Source organism: Ranitomeya imitator, chromosome 3 (assembly GCF_032444005.1).
Source record: "Ranitomeya imitator isolate aRanImi1 chromosome 3, aRanImi1.pri, whole genome shotgun sequence".
Taxonomy (NCBI): domain Eukaryota; kingdom Metazoa; phylum Chordata; class Amphibia; order Anura; family Dendrobatidae; genus Ranitomeya; species Ranitomeya imitator.
Genome location: NC_091284.1, coordinates 549,067,079 through 549,079,961, shown reverse-complemented (window position 1 = coordinate 549,079,961; position 12,883 = coordinate 549,067,079). Strand labels below are relative to the sequence as shown.

Genomic DNA, 12,883 nt, shown 5'->3' with positions numbered 1-12,883 from the left:
TACAGATTGATCATAGTTTCATCTGTCCAAAGAATGCTTTCCCAGAACTTGGCCATCATCTTTAAATGTTTTTTTTGACAAAGACTTATCTGGTCTTTCTATTTTTAAGACTGAATAATTGTTTGCACCTTGTGGTGAACCCTCTGTATTGGTTCTCCTGAAGTCTTCTCTTTATGGTAGACTTAGATGCTGAAACACCTGCTTCCTGGAGAGTGTTCTTCACTAGGGTGGATCTAGTGAAGGGCTTTTCTTCACCATAGAAAGGATCTGTTATCATCCACCTCTGTTGTCTCCTGTGGATATCCAGACGTTTTTGAGTTCCCAAGCTCACAAGTGCTCTTTTTTTTGTTGATTTGGCCACTCCTAACATTTCTGTTATTCCTCTGATGGATTTCCTCTTTTTTAGCCTAATGATGGTCTGTTTCTCTTCCATTGTGAGCTCCTTTGACCGTACAGTATTTTGTGAGTTCACAGCAAAGGCTTCCAAATGCAAATGCCACACCTGGAATCGGCTCCAAATCTTTTACCTGCTTGATTGATAATGGATTAACGAGAGAAAAGCGCATGCAGACCATTAAAGACCTTTTGAGATAAACACGAACAATTCCTTTTGGTCCCTTGAGAAAGTGGCAGCTACATATTAAAAAGCTGTAATTCCTAAATCCTTACACCAACTAGGATGTGAATACCCTCAAATTAAAGCGAAGTCTGCACTTTAAGCCCATATTGATTATATAACTGTATCTTGAATATGTTTTGGTAAAAGCTAAAATGCCAAAACTTGTCACTGTCCAAATATTTCTGGACCTCCTAACTGTAACTATGGCCTAGTAGGAGTCATCCGGCTGTGCTCCAATGCCCTCTATCATATTTTCTGGCAAAGAATTATGAAATATGCAGTTACCAAAGCTACAGGCTGAGACTCCCCTCAAACAAGACATCATAGTGAATACAATAAAAAAGCACAGGTAAAGTGATTAGCTGTGTAGGGAGAATTGTAGGGAATTTTCTAATAACGAAATGACTAAAGCAGTTGGGGCATAAAGATAGATACTTAGAAAGGGCATAGTAGGTATTGGACCACCCCGTTATGATGAAACCGTATTATTTATACAGTGCTGTGCAAATTAATTGGGACAAAGCAAAAAAAAAAAATGTTATAATGCACTGTTACATACTAATTCTGAACATTACCTTTTTCCACTGGCTAGTTGACCAAGACTTATTTATTATATATTAAAACTGGTTTGAATCACCGACTGGTAACCAACTTACAATTTTACTCAAATGCTTTGTCCCAATTAATTTGCACAGCCCTGTAGGATGACCCATTTTCAATCCAATTTGATGTTGAAAATTGTATTTCCCACGATTAGTCTGACTTGTTGTTTTGCTAATTGTAGAGTGCGGTGCGGCCTTCACCAGTAAACTGGAGGGAATGTTTAAAGACATGGAGCTATCAAAAGATGTCATGGTTCAGTTCAAGCAGGTACAATCATCATCTTTTTTTTTTTAATTACTTTTATTGTTTTAAAAAATCAGTGAACCGTGTTTAAACTTAAAGTCTAACTACACTTTTAGAAAACGTTTGATATGTCATAGAGAAATGTCTGTAGTCTTAACTATGGAGACTCCGGGTCTGAAGCACTCGCAGCTCTTGTTGAGACTGAAGACAGGCCCAATGTAAAGTCTGCAGCATCTGTCTTCAGTCTCGGGGAAGAGCAGCCCTTAGGTCATGGATGAGACATGTCATCTTTGTTTCTACTTGTCAGGTCATGTGTTTCACTTTATGTCTTTGTTTGAGGCTCTGTACTCACTAGCTTCATTCTATAAGCAGATTTCACAATACACACTGCGTACATTATTAGATCTGATGAGGCTGCCGTACTTACTTTGAAAATCCATATCCAAATGGCTCTATTTCCTGATATAAAAATGAGCGATTTGATAGTAGACAAGGAAACCTTCAAAAGGGGCTATAGAGCCATACTTTGGATTTCCAAAGTAAGTACACCAGCCTCATTTGGGCAGTTACCTCTCTTAAATAATTTAAGCTATTTTGTGAAATCTGGCGACAGATCCGCTTTATCCACGCCATAACTGCTATGATGGGTCAGTTTGTTTTCAAGCAGACCTCAACACATCCAATAGATCCAGATAATTTATAACGGGCTAAAGTTGGGATTCCTGCAAGAAAAACATTGCATGTCTCAAAATTGGGGGAATAGCCAATGTGAAATGACCCTTTTTATTAGTTTCAGTTGTGGTGTAGATATTGATAATCTTGAAAACGTTCACTGTGATTGTAATCAATCACATTGCAATGATTTTTTTTTTTCTGTAGCAATTTTAATATGGGCTAAAAATAAAGGTTAGATTAATTTTCATTGATTCCATTGAACTGGCACCTGTTTAATCCAGAATGTGACACAAATAGGACCCAGGAATACTGGCGGGTTTATGTAGGAGGTGAGTCAGCACTGGGCATCTCAGACATGGCTGTCACATCTCCGACATTTTAGAACCTCCTGCACTTAACTCCGTTTTATTATAGCATGTTGTATTTTATGCCAGGTTCTGTCTTCTAATATTCACACTTTGTCCTGTTTTTTTCAGATTTATGTTTTTTTAATGAAGCCTGTCTGTTAACAATGTTTGGTGAAATCCATTAACTGTATCATTTTTATTGGTTTCTTTGTTGTTTGCACATTTTACTTGTGAGGTGTAAAGTGGAATCTTTTGCTGCCTGGAAACCTTGGACAAAATGCTGAGTCTTTGCTTGCCTTTAATAATAATCTCTGTGGACGGTGTACCTTGTGCAGCTTCGCTTGGTGGTGGGAAGCCTTTTAGAGCCATTAAGTCTTCATAGTGTTACATATTACATAACAAGAATAAAAAAATGCAATAATATCTTTACACTGTGATAAACTATCCGGTATTTTTTTATACAGTTTATGCAGAACCATAGCGACCCTGGCAATATAGACTTGACGGTCAATATACTGACAATGGGTTATTGGCCTACCTATACCCCGATGGATGTCCACTTACCAACAGAGGTAGGCGAGGATTTCACCATTATTCATAATTTTTTATCTTGTGGTATACAGTGTTATCCGTCACCAGGTATTTGCTACCCCATGTGAAAGTAGCATGATGTAGGGGCAGAAACCCTGATTTCAGAGATTTATCTCTTTACTGGGCTTTTTGCTGCAGTTTTTACCTGCTTCAATCTACCAGTTCTCTGAAAGCAGATCTCTGGATAAACCCACTCACACCATTGATTCACAGCTTTGTGTATACTGTGCATAGGCAGAAAGCTGCTAATTGGTGTTGTGGGCGAGATTTTACCAAGCCTATAAAAACTACAACAAGCAGCCCAGCAAGTGACACATGGCAGGAATCCGGGGCTTTACATTATGCTGCTCTCAGATTAGGTGGCAAAAAGCTGGTGATTGATTCCCTTTAAAGAGGTGCTCCTTCTTTCTTTATATTAAAGTATTTGTATCTAAAACAGAGAACCATACCATTTTCCAGTATGAGTTATACCCAGTACAGCCTATACATCTTTGTACACAGTTACTGAACTGTTTTTAGAAAGGACCGTTCCAAAGGCTGTATTCTACAGACCTGAGACAGACTAGATGGGGTGGTATTCATATGACCCACATACACACGCCATGCCACCTTTTATTAAGATAGCAGCAAGGCTGAGTCCATATAAATAGATGCTGGGTGAATGACAGGTAATCATGGTGCTGGTCGCCCATTTATATAGGACTGAGCGCTCATCGTGTTAACCTTGTGGCTAAATGAATGACCATCCACAGCGTCAAACCCGCAGCGGCCAGATGTTACAACATAGTTTGAAGAAATCCCATCTCCACTATGTGTGCAGGGACACCGGAGGCGGAGACGGACATGCGGTGCGTCTTTCGAGACCACAGCATGTCAATTTATCTTGCAGAGACGCTCTGTCTCCGCAAGATAAATTTCTTGTACAATGTATTGGGCGCGGTAATTCCGCATTGTTCAGTGAACACATGCACAATCACCGCGTGTACAAATGTCGGCAGCTCTTTGGACGGAGCGGACATGTGCTGCGTCCAAAGTGCTGCCGCTTTCTGACCATGGAAACCCATAAATGTTGGTGGCTTGCGTTTAGTCTAGACAATAAAGCTCATTTATAAAGCGGTTCTTCGAGGCAAAATAATAGGATATGTTAGAACCTTAAAAAACAAAACATTAGGAACAAGCAAAGAAACAAGAGAATTTATATCCAACATATCTAGAGGGCCCTACTATGCTCAATTGAGATACATGGGTAAAAGCGAAATCTAAGTTTGACCTATGGTTAAATAGACTAGAACGCTTAAAAGGACAGCAGAGCTCAGCTGTATTGTTTTTAGTTTGGGAATAAGGCAGGGACACTACTAATGAGGCTGGCAAATGGTAAGAGGCCTATGACAAATATTAATAATTTGAATAACTCTGGAGGAAGGTTATAACATAATATCACCCAAAAATAAATGAAATTCTTAGCAAATACTACCCAACACACTATAAACAGGATGTAGTGGATGAGGAAGAAGGCGATGACTTTCTTAATACACTGACTGCACCTACCATAAATGAATAAGTCAAGAGATTCACTTAATGCATTGATAAAAGAAGAATAACTGGTCAGGACAATAAAGATAATAAAAATACAATAAAGCCCCATGTCGGAAGGGACTCACGGGAGGATTTTATAAACTATTAACTGAGGATATTGCACTAACCTTGGGAAAAGTATTTAATAACACGTTGTAAAATAAGACTCTTCTAAATTCAGGAAGTATGGCGTTCATCAAGGTTCATAAGCAAGGAAAAGATACATCCCCAGGTTTTTGTAGACCTATATACAGCATCAGACTGAAGCACCTTGGGCCCACCAGAGATAACCATTCTTGAGGCCCACTATGTAGCTACATAGAAATAAATACAAGACCACCAATAGTGCAGTAAAACGCACTAATATCAGGGTACAATATAAGGTAGTACAAGTCTTAATGATATCGCAGGGGTTGGAGTAGCCTCCCTCATAGAATATAATGTAGCCTCCTTATAGTATTATGTAGCCCCATCATAGAATATAAAGTAGCCCCCTCATATAGTATAATGTAGCCCCGTCAGAGAATATAATGCAGCCCTCATAGATTATAATGTAGCCCCCTCATAGAATATAATGTAGCCCGCCATAGAATATAATGCAGCCCCCTCATAGAATATAATGTAGCCCCCCTCATAGAATATAATGCAGCCCCCCATACAATGTAATGTAGCCCCCTCATAGAGTGTAATGTAACCCCCTCATAGTATAATGCAGCCCCCCGCAGAATATAATGTAGCTCCCTCATAAGGTATAATGCAGCTCCCTTAACCCCCCTCATAGGGTATAATGCAACCTCCCCACCCCTTCAGAATATAATGCAGCATCCCCCCACAGAATATAATGCAGCCTCCCCCACGAAATGTAATGCAGCCCCCCTCAGATAGATATATATATATATATATACACGTACAGCGTGGGTTTCCTCCGGGCACTCCGGTTTCCTACCACATTCAAAAGACATACTGATAGGGATTCTAGATTATGAGCCCCATCGGGGACAGTGATGATAATGTGTGCAAAAAAAAAACAAAACTGTAAAGCGCTGCGGAATATGTTAGCGCTATATAAAAATAAAGATTATTATTATATATACACACAATACTCACCTCTCCTCCTCGCTCCCACGCTGATTCCGACTCTGTTCCGGTATCAGTAGCTGCACCGCCGTCTGCCCGGCACACAGCAGGTACGCGATGAAGTGATGTCATCGTGCACACGCAGTGGCAGAGGGGACTGATGGGAGAGGGAGTGTCACCTGACCTCCATTATTGCTTTCAACTGTATCGGCATCTATGATATATGGCCGCTTACATAGTCAAACGCAGATCACATGGAAAACAAATGTATTTACTATTTGGGGTAAAGGTATTGAGTATGCATTATACGATAAAATATTAACAGGCTGGGAAAGGTAAGGAAAGTAATGGAGAGAAATGCAGAATAAACTGATACTTAGTGAAGTATATGCATTTAATTTATCATATCACAACGCTACAACTCACTTTCTTAAGAGATGTCCTAAGTGTAATTTACATAAAGCACTGGCTGTATTATCTCAGCCAGGTATGTTCAACTCTGAAACACTGCGGCTTTTCAGGGAAAAATGTACTTTAAAAGCAACTTCTCTTAGCTCACTGCCCTGAATTGGAAGGGATCTTTCTATAGGGGCTTGTAGGCAGAGACCTATCACTCCAGGGCAGTGGGCGGTGAGGCCACCAGGGACCCGCTTGTCTAACTAATCTACAGTGCAGCTTGGTCCTCCGCAGCTTTTAAAGTATGTTTTTCTCTTAGGCTGTGTGCACACATTGCTGATTTTTCGCGTTTTTTCGCTATAAAAACGCTATAAAACCGCAAAAAAAAGCATACATTATGCATCCCATCATTTAGAATGAATTCTGCAATTTTTGTGCACATGATGCGTTTTTTTTCCGCGAAAAAAACGCATCACGGTAAAAAACGCAGCATGTTCATTAATTTTTGCAGATTTCCCACTATATAATGCATTGGGAAATGTCCGGAAAAATCCGCAACAAAAACGCGCAAAAAACGCACGCAGATTTCTTGCAGAAAGTTTCATGTTTTTCTCAGGAAATTTCTGCAAGAAATCCTGAACGTGTGCACATAGCCTAAAACACTGAAGCTGTTCTTTACTGCCAAGAGAGCAGGTTTTGCCTGTGGAAAAAAATACATAAAAAAATGCAACGTGTGAACATGGCCTAAGGCTATGTGCACACGTTCAGGATTTTCTGCAGAATTTTCCTGAACAAAACCGGACTTTTTCTGCAGGAAATCCGCATGCGTTTTTCACGTGTTTTGACGCTTTTTTGCGCGTTTTTTGCAGGTTTTTTTCCGATGCTTCTCAATGCATTAAATAGTGGGAAAAATGCGAAAAATCTGCAAAAGTAATGAACATGCTGCGTTTTTTACCGCGATGCGTTTTTTTCGCGGAAAAAAAAAAGGCATCATGTGCACAAAAATTGCAGAATGCATTAAAAATTATTGGATGCTTAATGTATGTGTTTTTTTAAGGCTAGGTTCACATTGCGTTAGTGGGTGTCCGCTCACGGAATCCGTTACATAGCAGCACTAACGCTATGTAACGGATCCGTTAGCACACCCATTGACCGCAATTATGTAGCGCATCGCTAATGCATGTCATTATTGGCATGCGTTAGTGATGTGCCGTTTTTTTTTTTGTGACGGACCTCGAAAGCTGTCTGCAGCGTTTTTGGGTCTGTCACCGCATGGAGCATCTGCGCTAGCGCGATCGCATAACGCGATCCTTTTTCGGCAATTGCGTTAGCGCAGTCCATTAGCGTATGCGCTGAACGGACTGCACTAACGCAATGTGAACCTAGCCTAAGCGTTTTTATAGTGTTTTTATTGCGAAAAAACCCGAATAATCCGGAACGTGTGCAGACAGCCTAAGAGAATGTTCAGCCGTAAGATGCTGGACAGTCGTGTTGTGCCTGGCGGCTATCTTGGCCAGCTATAGCGGACTTTCTAACAGATACATGCTGCCCACTCACCAGGCTGCATATATCAGCTGTCAGGTTCACTTTAAGTCGAGGAATGTGCACTATAATCCAGATAGTCTGCAGAATTTATCCCTTTCTTAGGGTACGTTCCCACGGTCAGTAATCGGCAGCGCTTTGGAAGCAGCACTGCCGGCTTTTGAACACCAGTGATTCCGCATGTGTTCATTGAACCCTGCGAAATCACCATGTCTCAATACATTGGACAGCTGACAATTTTCTTGCGGAGGCTCGCATCTCCGCAAGACAAATAGACATGCTGCAGTCTGGAAAGACGTGCCGCATGTCAGTCTCCACAGGTGTTCCACAGGCATCCCTGCATGCATAGTGGGCATAGCATTTCTTGAAATCCCATCCACTATGCTGTAACATCTGGCTGCTGCGGATGTACACAGCATCCAACCCACAGCGTTTCCTGACCGTGGGAACATACTCTTACAATTTAATGGAGTATTTATAAAACCTTGACATTCCAGATGTGATTGCTACCCACACAGCCTTAGTTGCTTTGGGTTAAGTCCTATACATATATCTTTTTGTTGCTGTAAGCATTACCATTCCAATTCCTAATTCTTATGTTTCTTTTTTTCCATTGAGATGGTAAAACTTCAGGAAATTTTTAAGACCTTTTACCTTGGTAAGCACAGCGGCAGAAGACTCCAGTGGCAGTCCACACTGGGGCATGCAGTTTTAAAAGCCGAGTTTAAACAAGTAAGTGCTGGTGTCTGCTTATCTATCGCTCACTGCTCCATGTGATGTGCTTTATCAGGCTCCTGGCATAGAGATCTGCCCTCTACTTGTCTGGCTGCTTTATTATCTGATCATGTAGACTGCACTGTAATATTGTTAGATTTGGTCACGCCTTTTTACATTTAATGGGCAATATTCAAAATGATATCCATTGATTCAAAAGGAAATGAAACTAAAATGAATTCTGTTACTATCAGTCCTGTGTTGTCGGGGCATCTACAAAATGGCCAGCCACAGGAGATCAGGGAGGGCACATGGGAGAACAAGAACTAGAGGCTGAGCAGCCATTAGGATTAGTTACAGAGACTCTCTTGTCCTATTCGTATGACAAAGATGCTTATAATGTTGGTGACCATTGCAGATTTGTATCTATTTTTATCCATAAAATATTTTGGAAATGGGGTGTCATTAAAAATATTAAAGCAATTGGCTTCTGCAGCCTTTATGTACCATAGTATATAGCTGGCTGCAGAATGAGTCAACAATGAAATCCGTCAGTGATCTTTCTGAGTGCCAGGTCTGTAACTCTCATCTCTCTTTTTGTAAAAAAATCTTCTAATCTGATTCATGAACAAATCAAAGTTCATCTTTGATTTTGTCCTTAATTTAAAAGATCGTTTAGGAACGCAGAGAAAAGGCAACAGTCCTGAGCCGTCAGGGAAGCTCACTGACAAATGTTACTGGACCATGCCATTCTGCAGGTACTATAATAGATGGATAGAGACTGCTAGCAACAAACCCTATTATAACAGTAATCATTTCTTTGTATAGCGCCTACATATTCCGCAGCAAGCTACAATTCAGAGGAACGAGTACAGATAATATCAGACATTAGAGTAACGCATTCAACTAAGGCTACTTTCACACTAGCGTCGTTCAACGCACGTCACAATGCGTCGTTTTGGAGAAAAAAACGCATCCTGCAAAGTTGCCCGCACGATGCGTTTTTTCTCCATAAACTTTCATTAGCAACGCATTGCAACGGATTGCCACGGTGCGACGGATGCGTCGTGTTTTTGCGGACCGTCGGCACAAAAAACGTTCCATGTAACGTTTTTTTGTGCGTCGTGTCCGCCATTTCCGACCGCGCATGCGCGGCCGGAACTCCGCCCCCTCCTCCCCGGCCCTTACAATGGGGCAGCGGATGCGTTGAAAAACTGCATCCGCTGCCCCGTTGTGATTTTATTTCACAGTATGCATCGGTACGACGGCCCGACGCACTGCGACGGGCCCGTACCGACGCTAGTGTGAAAGTAGCCTAAGAGGAGGTGCAGCTCTGCTCAGGAGATTAGTCTATAGGGCGGCACAGCCCCAAATATCTTCATTTAGGTATAATAAAGTGTCCTGATTGCTGCCCATTTATACTAGTATCTACAGCCGCCTTCTAGGAGGCCAAAGTCTTCCATTATTCCCTCTTGCCTATCTAAACGCTGATAAGAAATGTTTCCGTGCTTGCTCAGAGCGCGCTCGGCATTTACTGTATTCCTGGCATTTTTAGCTGCACTGTTTGTTTTTTTTTGTTGGGGGAGTTTTATTTTTAATAAATAGAGATGCTTAGTTCCAGTTTACAGTAAGGTCTGCGTTCACAGCAAAAGCCGTGTAATATGATACTGATCTTACTCTAACAACTGCTTAGACACCGGGTTGGTCAAACATGTTTCTCAGGCTTAATGGTCTAAAATTACATTTGTGGTCGAAGGGCTGGTGCAACTATCAGATAAGCAAAGTTTTATCAGCAGGTTATATATCACTAGAGGACTAGAAAGCCTGCTGCCATGAAGTCCTCCATATTCATGAGCTCTGTATTACCCCGCCCACACCACTGATTGGCAACTTTCTGCCTATGCACATTGTACACACAGTGGAGTTGGTTGGGTTATACAGAGCTCTGCATGCTAGATCTGCAGCAGACAAAACAAAATGACAGCATACAACCCAGTAAGGGACACATCGCTGGAATTAGGGTCTTTGCCTTAACATCATGCTGCTCTCAGATGGGGGTAGTAAAAACCTGATAACATATTCAAGCCATAAGGGTGGATAACTGTTGGCCAAGCACAACTGTCCAAACCTGTAGAATAAACAAATATTGTACTCCATGCGTACTCGAGCACCAGCGATGCTCCATGCGTACCCGAGCACCAGCGATGCTCCATGCGTACTCGAGCACCAGCGATGCTCCATGCGTACCCGAGCACCAGCGACGCTCCATGCGTACCCGAGCACCAGCGACGCTCCATGCGTACCCGAGCACCAGCGACGCTCCATGCGTACCCGAGCACCGGCGATACTCCATGCGTACCCGAGCACCGGCGATACTCCATGCGTACCCGAGCACCCCGATGCTCACTCGAGTGGCAAGCATGCTCGCTCATCACTAATAAGTATACGTACAATGTGCTAACATCACAAGAGTATTTCATTCCGTTATCTATTAAAAACTCCTGTGTTATCTGTTCCTGTTTCCCTGTTACTAGACACTTTGCTCTTTTCTTCCTTTGGGGGTCTTTAGGAGAAGAAAGAACTCCAGGTGTCTTTATTTCAAACGCTGGTGCTGCTCATGTTCAATGAGGGAGGTGAATTCAGCTTTGAAGAAATTAAACTAGCTACAGGAATCGGTGAGAGAATCATTAATGTCTATTGTAAAGGGAATGCGTCAGCAGAAAATGTTTTGACCAGGGTTTTATGATCCACATTTTTTTATTTATTTTTTCTTATCACTATCTATATTAAAAACGACTTTAAGATTAATATTAGACTCACACCTCCTATTCTGTACAGCGGCCAAATAGTCGGCCTCTTAGTGCTGAGTTATACAGAAGTGCTCTTCTAGGCAAAGAAGGGGAGCAGGAGGAAGCATCACCTAATGTCAATGGGGGAATCTGTGTGCTCAGTGTGCAAGGCATTTTTGCAGCATATTTTTAATGCAAGTTTTCAGCTGCGTTTCACTATACCAGCAAAGTCTGAGACTTCAGAAATCTCATGCACACAGATTGTTTGGGGTTTTTTTGTCATCAGTATTTGTGCTTTGCATGTTTTTTGGCACAAAAGAGCATGTCAGTCACTTCTTTCAGTGTTTTTTCAGCGTTTTTCACCCATTAAAATGAATGGGTGGTGAAAAAATTCACCAAAAATGCAGGTATCCAGTTTTACTGCGTTTTTTGTGCCAAAAGCTCATTCTGTAGAATAGGACTTTTTTTTCAACCCCAAACTTTATCAGCATACACAAAAGACAAATCTAGCATGCCAAAACCGCCGCAAAAAAAACACTGAAGACAAACCATGAAAAGTATGCTTTTTTTTCTGCAGCTTCTTTCATGGCAAGAGATCAGGTTTTGCTGCAGGAAAAAAACGCTAAAAAAACACCTAGTGTGAACTCACCATTGGACTTATTTATCAAACACATTTGCCGAGTGACTTAAGTCGATGGTACCTGGTAAAAAGGGTAAAACGAAATTCTCAGTGTCTTTTTTTTTTTTTTACCAGATTGGGCACAATTTACAGTAAGTACCTGTTTCCAATTCATTTGGAGCAGAATGTGCAATTATTAATAACCGTAGACTATTTTTTGCATTTTAACTCTGCTCACCTAGCAGATATGAGATTTGTGTCCTGGACATGGATTTAAACCTACATATCTATCTGTTTAATGTAATAATGTAATCACTTTTCTACTACACTATAATGAAAAGGTCCCAACTGTTCCCTTTTTCTCTCTCTGCCTGTTTAATTTATTTTACATACTTCCAGATTGATGACATTTTGTTTGAGAATCTGCAGTGCATGCTAGCATACTCAAAAGAAGACATCATTAGGGGACAGCGGCTGAGATCACTGCCACAGATTTAGTCCTTTGTCTCCACTATGAAACGAAGCATTGTCAGTGATGTCCGTTTCAGGGGCTGAGCTAGTCCCAGCTCTCTTGGCATGCGTTGGTTGTCAATACCAACTGTATGAGCTCCCTTGTTACTGTGCAATATCCTTTTCGATGAACAGTGACAGTGCGCTCCCTCGCCAGCTCTGATGAGAAGTGACGAGCCTGCAAGAACGTACCGTATATTGTCTGTGCTCATTGTAAAGAGAGAACCCAGCAAGTAGGAAAAGTGGACACCACTCCTACCCCCGAAACAGACATCACTTTTGGGGGCAGGGCTGGTCTTTGCTGTCCCTGTGCTGGGTTCTCTCTTTACAATGCGCACTGACAGTGCATTCTCTTGCCGGCTCATCACAGATTCAAGGAAGCGCACTGTCACTGTGCATTGAAAAAGGATATTGCATTGGACATATGTTGGGATTCACAACCAACTCATTCTCAGGACGGCTGGGACTAGCTCAGCTTCTGAAACAGTCGTCACAGATCTTTATTTCAGGGTGGGGACAAAGGCTGCGGCAGTGAACACAGCCTCTGTCCCCTGATGATGTCTTGCATGAGTATCCCAGGATG

The 12,883-nt window shown here is 41.6% G+C and overlaps 1 protein-coding gene across 1 annotated transcript in view; it reads left to right on the top strand.

The window, feature by feature from the left end:
* The window catches only part of CUL4A (cullin 4A), a 101,493-nt gene that overhangs the window by 83,582 nt on the left and 5,028 nt on the right, over window positions 1-12,883 (top strand). The window contains exons 15-18 of the mRNA XM_069757887.1: window positions 1,404-1,489; window positions 2,952-3,059; window positions 8,287-8,400; window positions 10,952-11,057. Of these exons, the coding sequence (XP_069613988.1) occupies window positions 1,404-1,489; window positions 2,952-3,059; window positions 8,287-8,400; window positions 10,952-11,057 (414 nt within the window). The remainder of the gene's footprint in view (window positions 1-1,403; window positions 1,490-2,951; window positions 3,060-8,286; window positions 8,401-10,951; window positions 11,058-12,883) is intronic.